Source organism: Martes martes (assembly GCF_963455335.1).
Source record: "Martes martes genome assembly, chromosome: 5".
In the NCBI taxonomy this organism is placed as follows: domain Eukaryota; kingdom Metazoa; phylum Chordata; class Mammalia; order Carnivora; family Mustelidae; genus Martes; species Martes martes.
In genome coordinates, this window is record NC_137892.1 from 17,838,009 (window position 1) to 17,856,214 (window position 18,206).

The window sequence follows — 18,206 nt, forward strand, 5'->3', positions numbered from 1 at the left end:
GTGAGAGATCTGGGGGGAGAGCCCGAGAGAGGGTGTCGGAGAAATCAGAAGGTCGGGGCGTGAAGGATTAGGAAAATTAGACAAATTAGGAAAAGGCAACCCATTGGGCCCGGCTTAACTCTTGCGGAACCAGTTTCCTAAGAGCCCCTGAAGGCCCAGGGGATACGGGTCATGGAGAGTATGAGAGCCCAGGTGAGGGACAGGAGATGAGAAAGCGGCCGGTGTCCAACATATGGAAGCAGCCCAGTGTCCATCACTGATGAATGGATAAAGAAGTGGTATATTTACACAATGGAATGCTATTCAGCCATTAAAAAAAAAAATGAAATCTTGCCATTTGCAAGGACATGGATGGAGCTAGAGAGCCTAATGCTAAAGGACATAAGTGAGAAAGATAAATACCGTATGATTTCACTCGTGTGTGTAATTTAGGAAACAAAACAAATGAGCAAAGGGGGAAAATGAAAGACAAATCGAGAAACAGACTCTTAACTGTAGAGAAGAAACTGATGGTTATTCGAGGGGATGGGGTAGGAAGAGGGGTTAAATAGGGGATGGGGATTAAGGAGTACACCTGTCATGACGAGCACAGGGTGATGTAGGGACATGTTGAATCACTATATTGTACACCTGAAGCTAATAAAACACTGTACACTAAATCACTGGAATTAAAGACTTGAGATAAAACTTAAAAGAATAAAGTGATGGCTATAAGTGGTAGACCTTCACCTGGTGGCCCAACCTGCCCCATGGTCCCTGCAAGGCCAGGTGACTTGGGTCTGTGGGTGCCCTCTGGTCTGCAGGCTGAGCCACGTGATGGTCTTTTTTTTTTTTTTTTTTTTTTTTTTTCAGAGAAATGGCTCATACAACTCAAGAATCCGGGACTCATGGGTGGGATCTGAACGAACCCAGTTAAGCCAGTCATTGCTTTCAGAGACCCAAACATTTCCCAGATCTTGGGATATCCAAAGGATGGGAGAGAAAAATGCACACAATTACACATACCCTCACACCAGCAGAATGATATCCGAAGTCACTACACTGCCCTGGTGACCGAAAGAGAGCATCTCTTACCCCCAATCTGTGATTGTTATTGTAACTGTTGTTATATTTCTTCAGATATATTGATGTCTGTGTAGTTATTCTGCAAACACACATACTCCAGTAGGCAAACAATCCCATTCACAAACACAAAAGCTGGAAATATACACACAGCCAGCCAGCCCTGCAGTCCCCAGACCTGGCCCTACAGGCACCTCCTCCAGACACCCCCCTTCTGTGACCTGTAAAATGTCCTGCAGCAAAGTTGTTACGTGACTTTAACTGTGCTACTCAATCCAAAACCCATACAAGCACAGATACCATTAGGGCTTGATGATAACATCAGCCAATTTAATTAGCAAGTGAATGTTAAAAATGGGTTTTCCTTGTGGAAACTAGTGGTATTCAAATACATGCATTGGCTATAGTGTTCTAAAGCTACTCTCCATGTATGAACACCACACAGGACTCACCCTCTGGAATGAGACAATAATACTGTAGCCTAGAGTCTTTTTTTTTTTTTTTTTTAAGATTTATTTATTTATTGGAGAGAGAGAGCATGAGCTGGTGTGGGGGAGGGAGGGGAGTTCTGCAGATGGAGCGGGAAAGAGAGAAAATCTTAAGCAGGCTCCATGCCCAGCGCAGCGCCCCACAGGGGGCTCGATCTCACCACTGGAGGTCATGACCTGAGCTGAAATCAGGAGCCAGGCACTTAACTGACTGAGCCAACCCTCCAGGCTGGACTCTTATATGATCCTGTCCCCAGCCCATAAGTCACTGGATTCTGATTACCTGGTGCTGTGTCCACTGGGTCTGCCTCTAGAACAGTATCATGCCTGCCCTGTAAGACCGTTGTATGCAAAGTGTGCTTGAAACCTCTCAGAGACAGAGCGCAGAAACTCCATGATACTTGCAGACCAGACTATCCAGTTGTCACTGTCCCTACATGCCCACACACCTGTCTAAACCTGTACAGGACAGAATAGGCCTGAGATTGGCTTTCATCTAGCTAGGTAATCAGGTAGTGGGGGAGGAAACCTATGCCCCTGACCTAAATAAGGGGTGGCTAATATTTAACAACAAACGAAAAATAGGGTATTACCAAACTGACCTAGGTCTGTTTGCAACACCTAAACCTTATTCACATGCTGATAAATGCCTTCTCTGAAATACACACACACACACACACACACACACACACACCTCTGCCCCCTCCATCTGAGATATAAACACATGTGCACACATTCCTCACACACTTAAACACACGTGCTCACCCAGTCTAGCAGAAACCTTTGCTCCTGCTGTGCTCTTACACTCAGACTGGGGAGTCAAGAATGAGCTCAGCCACCCCTAGAAATGAGCTCAGTCTGTATTTCCATCTCCTCATCCCTTTTCCCTGGGGAGCACCAAGTGGGGAACAGCCCAACACCCCCTCCCCAAAGCCCACCCAAACAGAAGCTAGGGGAACAATCAGCCAAGGGATTAATACCCCACCAGGGCAAAGGCTGAACAGACCTTGGCACTAGGCTGCTGCTGGCGTACATTTGCCAAGTTCCAGAAAGGGTGTGTCAGAGGCATGTCTGTGCTGTGTGCAGTCCCCTCCTGATGGCAGTTGTGTCTGTAAAATCGTAAGTGCTGTTCTGTGTTTCAAAATTCCATAACCTGTGGTCTCCATACTCAAGGGAGACTATACCTTGGCATCTCAAAGGGGTTCAGGCATCTGTGAGAATACAGGGCTGTCACTGTGGCTGAGAATGTACATATCACTCTTTCTGTATCATCAGCTTAAGGAGTACTGGAAGGTAGCCAGGTCCTGGGCTTTCTTCTCGTGTACAGGTCAAGAATCTCCTTCCAGTTCTGGCCCAGGCTGTTCTCTGAGCTGGGAGGGAGTACAGCACTACTTTCTGAGTAGAGACCCCAGGCCGGCTGGATCCAGGTGTCTGGAGGCAGAGCTGACTGCGGACAAGAAGGGAAAGCAGAACGGATGGTGAACCTGGCTGTCTGGGCCTGACCCTGCGCACTGAGGACAGCGCTGGGTTTGGTGCTGCTGGACAGAACCAGAGGCCATGCCAAGCCCAGACAGGAAGCCCCAGAGATGGGCTCCCATCTCAGGTGGGCTCCCTCCTCACCCCCCTCCACTTCCCCACAGCTCAGGCCAGATCCACCTGCCGCCAGCAGGCAGAGGGCAGGGCCCAGGGGTCCAAGGCATCTCTTCCCCAGCTCAGTTGCCCGCGGAACCCTTTTCCACATCGCCTGTTCCGCTGCCTCCAGTGTTGCGGGTCTGCAGAAGCCCCTCCAAGGCCGCCCAAGCCGAGTCCTGGGAGCGGCGAGGGGGGCAGACCCGAGGTCACCAGGAGGCTCCGACACGGCTTCCCCTGGGCAGCCGGGACAAGGAGGAAGGCACCCTTGCTGACTCACCCTCTGGGGCAGGCGGACGAAGCCCTCTCAAGGCCAGATTCGCAGGTAGGTGCCGGTGGAGCAGACGGAGAAAAGGGGGAACACGCGCTCGTGGAAATTGACGCGGAACGTGTACAGGTGGCGCATGTCCTCCGCGGCGTAGAAGGACACGGCCCCCACCTCCAGATCCAGGGCCACCCGCACGCGGGACAGCTGGCCACAGCTGAGGGGCGTCCGCTCGGGGCTAGTCACCGCCCAGTACTTGCCGCTGTTGAGCTGCAGCGCCCAGACGCCCTCCTCGGGGGTGAAGGGCGTGAGGCCCTTGCGGCGCACGCTCTCCCGCGCCACGCCAAAGGCCCAGCCGTCCTTGGAGCCCACTTCCACCTCCCAGTGGTGCCGCCCGGAGGAGAAGCCGCAGGACGCCAGCACTCGCGTGTTGGTGTCAAAGCGGCGTGGGTGGCAGGGCACGTCCTGGGCCCGCTGTCCGAGGCGCACGCTCTTCAGATCCAGAGAGAGGATGAGGCGGGGGTTGGCCGTGTCCGGGTCCAGGGTCAGCTCCACTGAAGGCAGACACAGGGAGGGACGTCCCGTGCAAGCCCCTCGCTCAGCCCTCCCCGGCTACCTCTCCACCGCCATCCCCCCACAAGTACTCGGGGAAGTCAGACAGGTGGAGGGTAGGAACCTGATTGGGATCCCAGTTCAAAGAGATCTACAAATCCCATTTAAAAGACAATGGGGGGGTTTTGAACACTAGATACTGGAAGGAACTGTTACCTTTTCTAATGGTGACTATGGTTTTGTGGTTTTCTGATTTTTTAAAGTATGTCTTTAGAGATAACATTTATGGAAATATTTATGGAAAGAACTTGTGATTTGCTTCCAGTGGGAAGAAGTGGGTAAGGGTGTTTAAGAAAAATATTAGTTGAAGGTGTGTGATGAGAACGTAATATTCATTGTGATCTCCTACTTTTGTGTATGTTTAAAATTTTCATAATAAAAACTTAAAATGTGCACACTTGTCCTAAGTACTATCTTCCAGGACTGCTGTTGCCCCGGGGAATCCCACAGTTCAGTATCCCTGCCCTTCTGAAGCTTCCTTTCGGGGGGGGGGGGCGGGGGAGAAGAGACAATAAAACATAAATATGGATGATAAGAAGAATCAGGAGAGAAAGCTGTAATTTCAACCAGAGTGGCGAAGAAAGCGAAAAAGCCTCACTGTGCAATTCAGCAATGACATAAAGGAAGTGAGGAAGCCACATGTACTGAGGTCTACAGGAAGCATATACCAGGCTGAGCCCCAGCCAATGCAGTGCCAATGCCCTGAGGTGGGTGTGTGCTTGGTGCACTTCAAGAGCAGCTAGGAGGGCTTGTCATGTCTGCACAGAGGAAACCAAGGGAAGAGTGTGCACTGAGGCCTGATCCCTCAGCCTGGAAGACCACAGTGAGGACTGTGGTGAGGGAGAGGGGCTGTCCCAGGGTCCTGCACAAAGGAGGGGCATGGTCTGACTCAGCTGGTTTAGATTCTTCCAAGGTAAATTCGGACTTAGCTTGTTCAGTCATCAGCATCAGGAGTATGTGCCCTCCCCTTGCCTGCCCTCCTGTGGCTTTGGCTCCCATTCACCCCAGAGCTCTGCAGTAATCAGAACTGCCTCCCTTCCTCTCTTCAGTCTCCTCCTGCTTTCCCTGACCACCCCCACCACTCCTGCCCCCCCCCCCACACACACACATACAACCTGTGTCCCCAGGAGAGGTCTCTGTCTGTCTGGGAGTGGGGAGAAGGGAGAGCACCTGGTCCAGGGGAGTGACCCACAATTTATAGGCCTACAGGTCCCACTGCAGCCTGAGGGAGCCAGAATTGGGAGGCAAGGATGAGGAAGCAGACAGCAGAAAGCAGAGGCAGGCAGGCAGAAGGAACAAGCATGCACAAAGCCCAGAGAAACCTCATGGGCAAGGACTGGATTCTCTGCATGGCCAGATAATGGGAACTCCTTTTCACAACAACCATCATACCTTTCTCCTCTTTCTCCAGCTCTCCCCGAAGATCCTCTGAGGAGAAGAAACAAAGCACTGTATGTGTAACTGACTGGGGAGATTGTCTATTTGGCAATGATAGCAACACCACCTCCTCTGACATTTATAGCCCTACCAGCTCACCCACTCCCCAGATACCCCAAAGGCTGAGAGTTGATGTGCAGGCACTGGGTCAAGTGTGGGGGATGGGGAAAGGCAGTATCCTATCTCTACCTCTCCAGCTTCCCCCTCTTTTGCCTGAGCTGGTCTGAGCTGAGCTCTTCTTCCTCATCCCTCTTTTTGCTCCTACTACCCCCCTCTACCCTGACTGTCCCTGGGGGAATCTTTGTGCTAGGGAGATGGGGGGTGGGAACTGCTGCTGAATGGATTTGCTACCACCATTTCCCTGCACCAATCTGGCCTTGACACACCCTAGCTCCTATTTTCTCACATAGCTTTTGGAAAGGCACATCCTTGGGACCCTAAACTACCAGAAACACACCATGGTCACCAGCACTGCATGGCCCAGCCCCAAGCACAGGCCTCTTACCTTTGAACTTCTTGAGCAACCCCTTTAAGACAAAGGTCTTGAGGGAAACATTCCAGACTTTATTCTTCATCTCAGAAGAGACCGTGGTTGGCTTGGGGCCAGGCACATTGTTGCATCTGCAGGACAAAGACCCTGAGGAAGGCCCCCAAACACTGTCCTAATCCCAATGGGCTAAGACAATTAGGATGGCAAGGTCCTCCTGGTGGGGAGAGGTGAAGAAAGGAGAGGCTGATCTGACACCAAAATATCCACAGCCAGGCAGGTGGACATTTGCCTTAGGGAGGTACACAGGTAAGACAGTGTGGAAGTTGGGAGGTGAAAGGTCAGGAGTGAGGGAGTGAAGAGAAACAGCTCAGTGGAAAAGGAGAAGAGCCAGCTCAGAGAGGCCTAAGTGACTCTTAGGTCCACTCACCTGCTTAGTGTGTTTCGGAATTCCTGGAAAGAAAGATAAAACCAACTCAGCATCAGGTAACTTCCTGTCACCTTTGACAAAATAAATTGGTCTCTTGTCCTGCTTCTAGAGGAATAAGCAATATGGTGTACCAGCCCCCACCATCTGCATGGGTCCAGATGGCAATGGCTTTCTGCTGGTGGCTGATGACTGGGTGTCTCATCACCTCCCTTCCCACAGCTTTGCAAAGGCTCCCTTCACTACAGATTCATCACTGGAGCCATGTGCTGGGACGTAGTGTTTCCTGCGCTCTGGATACCACCCCAAATAAGACACAGTCCTTTGGCAATGACTGGTCACTCAGATCAGCATCTTTTATTTATTTATTTATTTAAAGACTTTATTATTTATTTGACAGACAGAGGTCACAAGTAGGGAAGAGAGGCAGGCAGGGAGAGAGCCTGATGTGGGACTCAATCCCAGGACCCTGGGATCATGACCTGAGCCGAAAGCAGAGGCTTTAACCCACTGAGCCACCCAGGCGCCCCAGATTGGCATCTTTTAAATGACCATGCTTGACCCATTTGTGACCTGTGACGTTTATCTGTGGATTGTGACTATTTACTCTCAAAGGAAAGTAATTTCCTTGACATTTCAAATGTCAAATGCATGTACTAAAGAGAAGTATTATTTTCTGAGACTTTTGTCACAAGGCTTCTCTACACCTTGTATATAGCTCTTTGGATCTCCTTTCTGTCTGTTAGATTGGATACTGCCCAATTCATGAATCGCTGAGTAAAACCAGAAAGATCTTTATTGTGGCTCAAGGTCAAGAAAGTTTTGTATCTTTTTATACCTTTAACCCCGGGAGAATCAGGGCTGTCTTCTCCAGTCCTCTTCTGCTCAAGTATGTGATTCTACTAAACTCACAGAATCTGACTCTGTTCTCACTTGCCATTTGTGATGCCTTAGGATAAATGATTCATACCTCTGGCCAATCCAGACTCACCTGGAGAAAGTCAAGGTCAGGCTTTCGAGATGTCTCCTGGATCTGGCTGCTGAGCTTGGAGAGCTGGGTAATCTCACCCCCAAGCTGAGTTATGTTCTCATTCTGCTTCTGTGTCACCTCCCGGGACAGCTCCTCCAGACGGCCCAAGAGCCTGCCCTCCTGCTCCACCAGGAAGGCCCGAAGTGCCTGGAACTCTGCGCTCACCTTCTCTCTCTCAGCTGCCATCTGCTTCTGTCTCAGGAAAGTAGAAGTTGGAGAGGCAATGGCACATCAAGATGTAGCATTTGGACAGTAGCCTCAGCCATCCCACGGCACAGAATTCCACCCACCTCACTGTTCAGGGGTCAGAGGCTCACCTATACATACCCACCACCCACATCCTCTAGTTTAAATATTCCAACTCTGAGCACACAGCAGCTTCAACACATGCTCTCACATCCTCTGTCACAAATGCGCTCTCTCACCAACCTAGAGCAACAGCAAACTTGCCGCAGAACCACCCCGGGCTATAGCTGTCTCATTTGGAAAGGAGGGAGAATAAATTAGGGTCTCCCAGAGCCACTGTATGGATTAAACTGAGATCACTTCCTCCTCATGCCCAAACACATGTATTTTGAGTTAAAAACAAGACAGCGGGCCCAAAATGGAGTCACCCATGCTAAGTCCCATATCAGGAAACAGAGACTTAATTACAGATTCAATTTTCCCAGAAATAGAATTTTAAAAAAGACAAGCAAGAATCCCCTGATCAGCATTAGTTAAGTAACTATCTGATAAACCCCTACCCTCCCCAAGAGGGAAAGTAACTTTGCAATAACCAATCTGCTTTTTGGCGTAGTATAAATTCCTTGTTCCTGCTCCCTTCTGCCTATAAAATCTTTTGCCTTGTATAGCTTTTCAGAGTTTGGGTTTTTGTTTTTGTTGTTGTTGTTTGTCTGAGAGAGAAAGAGAGAGCACAAAAAGGGGGATCAGCAGGCAGAGAGGCATGTTGCCCAACACGGGCTCAATCCCAGGACCTGGGATCATGACCTGAGCCAAAGGCAGACGCTTAGCTGACAAGCCACCCAGGCGCCCCTTCAGAGTTCTTTCCTATCTGCTAGATGGGCTGCTGCCTCATTCATGAATTGCTGAAAAAAGCCAATAATATCTGCAAATTTTACTCAGCTAAATGTTCTCCTTTAACATTTGTCATCCCTCCAATTTTCACTCTTGCCTTTACTTCTTTCAAGAATGCCCCCACAGGGCCAGGATGGTGGGCGGTCCTCTGTTGTCACTGAAAGAGAGCCCACCTGGGGGGTGCCCAGCTCACCAGAAGCTCCTTGCTCTCCTTCTCTTCCGTGGAACGAAACACTTCATAGTCCTCCAGATCCTTCTTCAAGACCTTCAGCCTGGACTCTAGGAGCTCCTGTGGGGGGGTGAGAAGGGAGACATTATGGGAGGGGGACTCTGGAAACCCCAACTTGTGCCTTTCTGGAGGTATCCAGGAGAAAGAGAACCTCTTCATTGAAGAGGAGGAGGCAGGGTTGAAGCCATATCTGGACATAGGGATGGCTACCACCTGCACAGGCTCACAGAAGGGAAGAGGGCAACTGAAGGTTAACTCCTAAGCCCCAAGGTCTTATTTCCTAAAGACCATCTGTACACAATCCAAGCTAAAATGCAGGCTATGTACAAGCCTAGTCTACCTAGTGTTCCCCTCTGCTTTTCTCCTCACCATCAGAAAGCCTCCTGGGTGGGAGGGCTGGAGCGGAGTAAGGAGTAAAGAAAGACTGGGGGCTGTGTGCCTGAAGCCTCTGTTGACACCCCAGAAAGGAGGCAGGGAAGAGACTGCCCCAGATCCATGTCTTTGACACAGCCCAAGACAGCCTTTGGTTCTCTACTCAACCCAGGAGTCCCCCCTGCCTGGCCCCAACCTCTCGGAAGGTCGTCCCACTCGGCACAGCGCCACGCCCAGGGAAAGGGCTGAGAGAACCGGCAGGGAAGTGTGGGTGTGGCCGAGACACTGCTAGAAGCCGTGGAGAGAATCGCCAAGTCCGTGGAGGTATCGCGAAGGCGGGCCAGTAGGGAGCCCAGAGGGAATCTCGAGGTGGGTGGGAGGGTGGTGCTGGCGGAGTGGCGGCGACACAGCGAGAGCCGCACTCAGCACCCAGTGCTGGGTAGCTCGGCAGAGGAGGAAAGAGGCAGGGTCTCCCCGGGGCCCCCCGCCTGCCCGCCGGCCGTCTGCGCCGCGCGCGCGGGAACACGGCGCGAGCTGGGTCTTGGCGTTCTGCGCGGGGGTGGGGGCGGGGCGCGGCGCTCACCTTCGCTTCCTGCACAGCCTCGTCCAGCGGCAGCACTGCGTGCGCGCGGTGTTCGCGGGCGCGGTCGCACACCACGCAAATGGCGCGCCCGTCGTCCTGGCAGTAGAGCTTGAGCGGTTCGCCGTGCTGGATGCACCCGGCCGCCGCCGCCTCCGCGGGCCGGCGCTCCCCCCGCGCGGCCGCCGGCAGACTGAAGCGCCGCAGCAGCGTGGCCACCGAGGCCAGCTGCCGGTTGGGCCGCAGCTGTCCGGGACGCACGGGCTCTCGGCACTGCGGGCAGGGCAGCGGGCCGGGCAGCGCGCGGGACGCCGCGGGGGCTCCCACGCCGGGGCGCTCCCAGCAGCGCGCGATGCAGGAGCGGCAGAAACTGTGACCGCACTCGACGGACACCGGCTCGCGGAACAGCTCCAGGCATATGGAGCAGGTGGTCTCGCCTTGCAGCTCGGCGGCCAGTGCCAGCGCCTCGGCCCCGGCGCCGGGGTCCGTCCGCGGCCCCACCGCCGCCATGCGCTCCCTCGGCGCGCCTGAGCCGGGCGGTGCCGGGAAAGTCAAGGGGCCCGACAGTACGCGGCTCCGAGTGGGTTGGCCAGGTCCGGCCTCCGAGCACCCACTGGGAGAGGAAGGGCGGGGCTGGACCCGGGCTGGCGGAGACCGAAGCTGAGAGCTTGCCCGGCCGGGAAGCGAGACCGGCGCGAGCGCGCGGTGGGCGGGCCAGACCTCACTTTTCGATCGGATCCAAGTGCGGGCCAGCGCCGTGCGCCGCACTCGGGGCCCCTCAAACACTGGCTTTGGTCTGTAGCCTCCTCCGTCCCCTGGCGTCCCCTCTCCGTCGCCCACCCCCCACCTCGCCCAGCCCCTCCGCAAGCCTCTCTAGGCCACCCGCAGCCTGACCCAGTCAGCCGTGGGAAACGGGCCTGGACAGGTGGGCGCACACACCCAGCTGGGCGCCACTCCCGAGCCCGACCTAGCACGGCCGGGCCGAGGGCCTAGCGCCCGGGCCGCAGTGTCAGGTTCCCGGAGTGCAGGTTTGTCCTGGCTCGGGGCTGAGCTAAATTTAGGGTCTGGAACGTGGCTCTTGCCCCCACCCCCAAGCGTGGCTTGTATCCACTTCTGTGGCTTCTTCCCCCACCGTTGTTCTCCCCCTTGTGTATTCTTTCTTTAATTCTTGGCTTTGAACAAATAATACATTTACAGTACATTTTCCCACTTCAGTCTCCACCAAACGAATCCAGTCCTCTACTGTCCCTCCAGAACTGCCAGGAATATTTGGTTCCACCACCATTCCTCATTCCCAAAGGGCACTCGCGGCGGGCTTTAGACACCCCCCTCCTCAGAAACCACTCTTGTCAAAGTCACCAATGACCTCAGTAACCTAAAGGCAAAGGCTCCTCCTCGGACATACCTCACCTGCCCTTTCCTCTGATGCTTCCTCCTTGCTGACACTCTTTCCAGGCATCTTCTGGATGCTGTAGTCCCTGGCTCTCCTACTTTTTTCTTGACCTCCCTCGTGGGTTCCTCCTTCTCTTCCTGCACTTGCTCAGTTCTTGGACCTCTGTCTATACTCACTCCTGATTTCTTCCACTACCTTGGCTTGAAAGACCCTCTTCTTGTGGATGCCACAGTACACATCCCCACCCAGTATCCCCTGCTATTCCTGGCTCTCACATCCCACTCCCAGTAGCATGTTCTAAGGGATATCACACACTCACCACATCCACAAATGTACTTCTAATCTGCCCCTCCACCTGTTCCTTCCAGAGCCTTCCCCACCCCACCCCACCCCATGTCACAGCAACTCCATCCCTCCAGGTGCTCAGGCCAAACTGGGAGTCCTCCCTGTGACTCCCGAGAGGAAAAAATGCACACGCTCCACCCTCAGTCCCCTGTGTGTCCTCACTCACGCCCTCCACTGCACCGTCTCCAATGACCTCATGATCACAACAGTTCTCTCCCCTTCGGTCACACTGCCCTACCCCGGCTTCTCCACCCAGCTATGAGAACAGTCCTGTTGAAATGTTAAGTCAGATCAATTTTAAGTTCTCCTCTGCTCAGACCCTCCATTGGCTCCCACTGCTCAAAGTAAAAGTTGAAGTCTTTTATAATCCTCCAAAGACCCTACCTGTTCTTTGACCCCACCCCCAGCACCCAGCCAGCCTCTCTACCTGCATCTCCTATCACTCCTCCCTGTTGACTCCTCTCTTCCCACAGGGACTGCCTTGCTATTCCTGCAAAATGCCAGCAAGATCCTATTTCAGCGCCTTTGAACTGGCTTTTACCTTTACTGGGACCTCTCTTTCCCCATACTTGCATGTTTTACTTCCCACCTCCTGCCAGTCTTGTTTCAAATGTCATCCTCTCAGTGAAGCCGGCCGGGACAGCACTGTTTAAAATCACCTCTTACCACACTCTTGTCCTTCAACCTGGCTCTGTTTTCTCTCTAACACTCTGGAATTTGAGCTGTTAGAGGAGATGACTGTGTCCGTTTTGTTTGTGGCTGGACCCCCAGGTTTCTAGAGCAATTCTTGTTGCACAGTAAGAAAAGTAAACTTCTTGGGTTGAACTGATTCAAACGTGGTTCCAAATTCAGATTTACAGAAGTGGTTAGCAGGGAAAATTGTGCCCATGGTCTATGCTCCAGTCTCCTCCCATCCCAAGCGATCAGCTTTGCAATTCTGAATTATTTTTACACAAATATTATGTCGTTTACTACACTCCCGTTCTTCCTGGTTAACACACGTAGCAGCCTGTACACAGTCTTCCTTACTTTCCCTTTTTCGCTCACAGTTTACTTGGGGCATCGTGCCTGATGGTTTCCCCTACGTTTTCCACGACTGCCATCGGGTGTTTATTCTGGCCCTGTTCTCCCCGCCGGTGTCCCTCAGTGGACACCCGCTGCCCTGGAGTCGGTGAACGGTTCGAACACACCTCCGGCCCTGCCCGACCGGCTCTGCAAACATCTGGGCTGTCTTACCAGGCTTATCGCACACCCACTGCCCATACTAATAAGCAGCCAAGGGAATGTACAGAGAAGGTTCTAGCAAAGTGGGGATGTAGCTCAGTGGTAGAGCGCATGCTTTGCATGTATGAGGCCCCGGGTTCGATCCCCGGCATCTCCAACGCGGGGTTGCGCTTCCCTTTTTTCCTTTCGTGCCAAGTTTTCAAACGGCGAATGTTCGCAGAGCCCGATGGGGAAATCCGGCATCTTGGAGTTCGCCCAGATTGCAAGGGGCGGCGGCGGGACCTACTCACTCCAACCCCAGACCCTACCTCTAACCTCCTGATTGAAATATCACAAGGTGAGCGTGCTAGTGGCATTAGGAGGCCCACGTTTCCCCTCCTTTGCGCCCTGCGCTTTCCGGGAGTGGGAAAAGGTTGGGTAGCGGGCAGAGCAGAGCAAGCAAAAAACAGACCCAGGTGGGAGGGGCGGTCGCGCAGGATCTGCGGAGGTTGAGTTTCCAGGTCTTCCTAGCGGCTAAAGTTTGCAAATAAACCCTCTTGTGTGTCTCAAGCGGCCGATAACCTGAATCCTACCTTGAAGTAAGAGTTGTTGAAAAGCAATTCCCGAGGCGCCCGGCTAGCTCAGTCGGTAGAGCATGAGACTCTTAATCTCAGGGTCGTGGGTTCGAGCCCCACGTTGGGCGCTACGTCTCATTTTCGTCCTATGTCTTCAATTTGGTTCATTTCTTGACTCCCACGGGGACGAATAGAGAAATTCTATTCTGGAAATTTCTTGTGTGCGGTATCGTGGATATAGCTTTTTTGTGGATATAGCTTTGTTCATTAATTTATGATTTACTGCTAACAAAATGAATTTTATAGAAGCGTATGTGAATTATTAGTTTTTAAAATTGTTAAAATATGCGTAATAAAACTTACTGTTTCACTAATTGTTACATGTACAGTTCTGTAGCTTTGCACACATTCACATAGTTGTGTAGCCATCACCACCATCCATTTCCACAACTTTTTCGTCAGGAAATACTAACTCCCCATTTTGTCCTTCCTCCAGCCTCTGGCAACCACCATTCTACTATCACTATGACTACTCTCCATTATATATATATCCACACGCTACATTTTTTTTAACCCTTCATCTGTCTATAAACACTTGGTTGGGTTCATTCTGATGAGGGAGCAGGAGGCTGGCTGAGGACAAAGCAAAAGCTGGCACCTTGCACCCCCTCTCCACCCGCTCCCCTCCCCTCGGTACTATAGGTGACATTCCTCAGGCACCCCTGACTGCCATAAATGAGAAACAAATAGTTAACTCGCAGAGATCACAATCCTGCAAGGCAGGAGTCTCCCTTGGTTTACAAATGTCCTTGAGATTTACAACAAAGAAGTTACCTTATCAATAGCCCAATTTCCAGAGGCACATAACTCAGTTCCTCAAGCCCTAACATCACCCTCCCCTCCATAAAAACTGAAGGAGGCTGAGGTAGAAGGATAAGTAAATAAAGTTAAATTGCTTCTAAACCTAAATCTCACTAACAAGGACGCTTGATAGCAGGAATGCGACATTCCACCAGGAGACTCCCAATTGTCTTTATGTCAGTGCCTCATTAGAGGGAAAGCGGCCTTGGCTGGATAGTAACAAGGACTTCAATATCCTGACAGTCTTCTTTACCCTGATAGCCCTTCTGAACACCCCCTTTGTCCTCACCTACCTAACTCCTGTGTATATAACCAACCACTCCTCACATCCCCGGGGCAGCTGCATCTCTGCCTGCCCACGGGTCCTGTCCCCGTGCTTTAATAAACCACCTTTTTGCACCAGAGACGTCTTAAGAATTCTTTCTTAGCCGTCGGCTCCGAACCTCACTCCACCGAACCTGACCTAGGTTCTAGAACTTCATCAATTCTGCCTTTTAGGCTTTTGTGAATAATGTGGCTATTAGCATGGTGTGCAAATATCTGTTCAAGTTCCTGTTTTCACTTCTGTTGAGGATATACCTAGAAGTGGAATTGCAGAACATACGATATTTCTTTTTTTTTCTTATTTTTCTTTCTAATTTTAATTCCAGTGTAACATATGGCATTTCTATGTTTAATTTTTTGAAGAATCACCATAACATTTTCCACAGAGTTTCATAAAATGAGTTTTTAAAACATTTTTTGGTAGGTTGTACACTGTACTGTTCAAAAATTGAACCATACATAAAAATATTCAGCAAAAAGAGTCTGCCATCTTCCCTCCTTAGGTAACAATTTTTGTACCTGTGTATATAGTCTTGTACAGTCATATATCTTTTGATGCAAATATATTTCTTTTTTTTTTTTAAAGATTTTATTTTATTTGACAGAGAGAGAGAGAGAGAGAGATCACAAGTAGGCAGAGAGGCAGGCAGAGAGAGAGAGGAGGAAGCAGGCTCCCCGCGGAGCGGAGAGCCCGATGTGGGGCTCGATCCTAGGACCCTGGGATCATGACCTGAGCCGAAGGCAGAGGCTTTAACCCACTGAGCCACCCAGGCGCCCCTGATGCAAATATATTTCTATTTTCCTCTATTTTATATGAAAAGATAATTATAACTCATATTTGAAGATCTTTCCATCTCAAGATGTAGAAAACTTTCTAAATCTTTTTTTTTGCAGGTGCATAATGTTCACCTGTAGATGACTCATAGTTTATTTAACAGATCACCTACTGATGGACATTTGTATTGTTTCCAATCTCTTATTATAATAAATTCTGCAGTTAAGAAGTATATAGTGTTGTTATTTTGTACTTTTGCACTCATATCTGTAGGGCAAATTCCTGGGAGTGAGATTGCTGGGTCAAGGTTTATATGTGATTGTAACTTTATGGAAATAAATCACTGGACTGTAGATCTTTTGGGGTGATTGATAATTCTTCCTGCCAGCCATGAACCGGGTTGCCTATTTCTCCACTGCTTTGGTGACAACGGGCAGCTTTAACAAATCTGACATGACTCCACCCCCCCCCCTAAAATTCCCTCACTGCTTGCCCTACAAGATAAGATGATATCCATGGCAGGGCACTGTCTGACGGGAAGAGGGGCCTTCCTTTTGCAGCTCACAGGAACATACTCAGGCAAAAGATTCTGAAGATGAGTGTCACTCTTATTTATGGCTTCTAATACATTTTTTCTTTTTTCAGGCTTGTTTCTGTGAAGGCTATCATGTTTTCTTCAAAACCATGACATCACTGCAAAGCCACGACACCACTGGAAAGGCCTACTCAGTTATTTCTTATTCTGAGACTTTTCTCCCTTGGACAGAAAGAATCCAAGTAAATATAAAAAATTAAATTTGTATGTGATTTTCCACTTGGTCTTGGTGTCATGTGGGGCATATTTAAATTATTAGGTCATGCATGTGACTTGTGGTTTATGATAATTATATATAATTTATAATTTACTTATATAATTATATAAATATATAATCTACATATAAATAAATACATCAAACATCCTCCTGAATATTTTCATTTAAAACCTCATTTGAGACAGAAAATTATCTCCTGGTTTAAGCTATTTATGGCTATTTTCTAGCTAGTCTAAAAATACTCCAATATCAGCTCTTTCTTTAACAGTCAGTGGTTTCCCTTTACTAGAGTTGGCAAAGCCTTTCTCTTAGGGTCTGTGTAGCATCAGGAGAAACGATTCAACTACCATCAAATGCTGTCCTGTTTATAGTATATAAACAGGACAGCATTTGATGTTTGTGGGTGCAAAATCCCCTAAATAAAAGGCAGGTCTCAGTCACATGGTGTTGTCCTGGGGAATGTAAATTTGGGGCAAATAGGAAGACAAAATGTCGACCAGAGCAACCTAATTCTGGAGGACTGCGTGCTAAAGGAACAGTGGCCAAATAGATGACCCAGAATGACCTGCTCTTCCATTCTGTGTCAGGACCAACTGGATTAAAATCACTGGATATTTTGGGAAACTCTCTCTGCTGTCATTTGAGATGTTTAATGTCCAAGGACTAAGGAAGGTTTTTTAATATGGAAAAGAACACAAACTTGTGTGATTAATATTCAATTTATCTAGTTGTAAATGTTAAAGCCTAGTTTTTCTTAAGGTTTGAAGTTCAATTTACAAATACTGTTTTTGTTTTTGTTTTTTTAATCAAACTAGCAGTTTCTGGAACAGGAAAAGTTACTATTTCCTTTAACTAGTTCCTTCCCTAGTTCCTTCATGAATTGTGATTATCAAAAGGCATCATTCTGAACAACTGAGCCACTGGTGATATTTTCTCTTAGACATTCCAAGTGACAATTACGGACTGAACCCCCACTGAGTATGGAGGAGAAGGGGGCACTGATTAGGTCACAGCTGGAGTGCAGAGCCAGGACCTGAACCTCAGTTGCTGCTGTTGTCTCCCTAACCACCACCTCACAGCAGTTAGAAACACCACGTGTATTGTCTACTTGCAATCTTCTGAATGAGCCTATGTGTTCATTCATCTGCCCTTAAAAACTCCACATCGAAGTCCTACTGTATTTCTCATTAGCCTGGGAGTCCTCTAGGAGTATAGATCCGGTGTCCTCCACACATTTTTCTATCCACTTGTAAACAAAATCATCAGCTGGTGTGGATGGAATCACCAGAATGCAGAGCCAGGGAGGTATGGCTGTGAATCCTTATCCTCCAAGTTCCTGATCTTCCTTTCCGCCTTGAATCCACCAAGCACACTCCTACTTCCGAGCCTTCCAACCCTCAGCTCCCTCTCCCAAAGGCCTCTTCCCAAGATCTTTGAAAGGCTGGCTCCTTTTTTCCTGACTAAGCTCACTGTTACCTCTTCTGATACATCTTTCTTAGCCCTTCTCTAATGCTGTCCTCTGTTTGCTTGCCACTCTATCAGATCTCCCTCATTAATTTTCTTACAGTCCTTTTCACCCTCTGAGATAGAGCCAGTGGGGTGGGGAAAGATAAAATTGGAATTGTAGAAGAGAGAAAACTGAAGCTGGATGATGGGTACTTGGCATTTCATAATACCATTGTCTCTACTTTAAATTTCCTAATAAAAATATTTTTTAAATAAAGCAAAAGGTTATATACTTATGAGTGAGAGATTTAAAAAATTAGGTAAGTAATTTTGTACAGTAATGATATTGAGGCTTACTTGAAAAAATGTAAAGATCTAGCAAAAGCTACAGTTAAATAGAATGCTCAGTGTTAACTCATGGCCTTTAAACTATTTCCCTAGGGTACTTGGAAGTGAGGGAATCAGAGACCTTGGGCTCCATGCATTGTCCTGGCACTTAGATTTGGCCTTTTCTTTTACTCATCACTGAAAAAAAAAAAATTGAAGCTCCCTGTACAACCTCCTGCATCCTAAAGCAGGAAATATTACAGATGGATCCAAAGCATGAGTTGCTTCCAGGAAACAAAGATGCTTTCAAATTGTGGGGGCAATGATGAAAAGATAAAAGTAGCAAATGTGAAGGGGCTCCCACTGATAAGCAGCTATAATTTAAGCATCAACAAGAGAATAATAGCATTAATTGAAAGAAGATAAGTCTAGGAAAGCTTTAAATGACAA

General features: G+C 49.5%; 1 protein-coding gene across 1 annotated transcript; it reads right to left on the bottom strand.

Annotated features, from left to right (window-relative positions):
• Positions 1-855: 855 nt before the first annotated feature.
• Positions 856-10,875, bottom strand: TRIM7 (tripartite motif containing 7). The gene is made up of 8 exons (XM_080803485.1): positions 9,699-10,875; positions 8,708-8,803; positions 7,399-7,629; positions 6,411-6,433; positions 5,999-6,114; positions 5,449-5,484; positions 3,460-3,998; positions 856-2,997 (listed from the first exon to the last, which is right to left on the bottom strand). The coding sequence occupies exons 1-7, from the start codon at positions 10,203-10,205 to the stop codon at positions 3,487-3,489; spliced, it is 1,521 nt and encodes a 506-aa protein (XP_080659611.1). The 5' UTR covers positions 10,206-10,875; the 3' UTR covers positions 856-2,997; positions 3,460-3,486.
• Between the last annotated feature and the right edge of the window lie 7,331 nt (positions 10,876-18,206).

Excerpts from the sequence above, each read along its gene's own strand:
- TRIM7 (XM_080803485.1), bottom strand. The coding sequence starts at position 10,205 with ATGGCGGCGGTGGGGCCGCGGACGGACCCCGGCGCCGGGGCCGAGGCG. Across the intron at positions 8,804-9,698 it reads AGGCTGTGCAGGAAGCGAAG|GAGCTCCTAGAGTCCAGGCT; the intron begins GTGAGCGCCGCG and ends ACCCCCCCACAG. Across the intron at positions 6,115-6,410 it reads TTCCGAAACACACTAAGCAG|ATGCAACAATGTGCCTGGCC; the intron begins GTGAGTGGACCT and ends TTTGTCCTGCAG.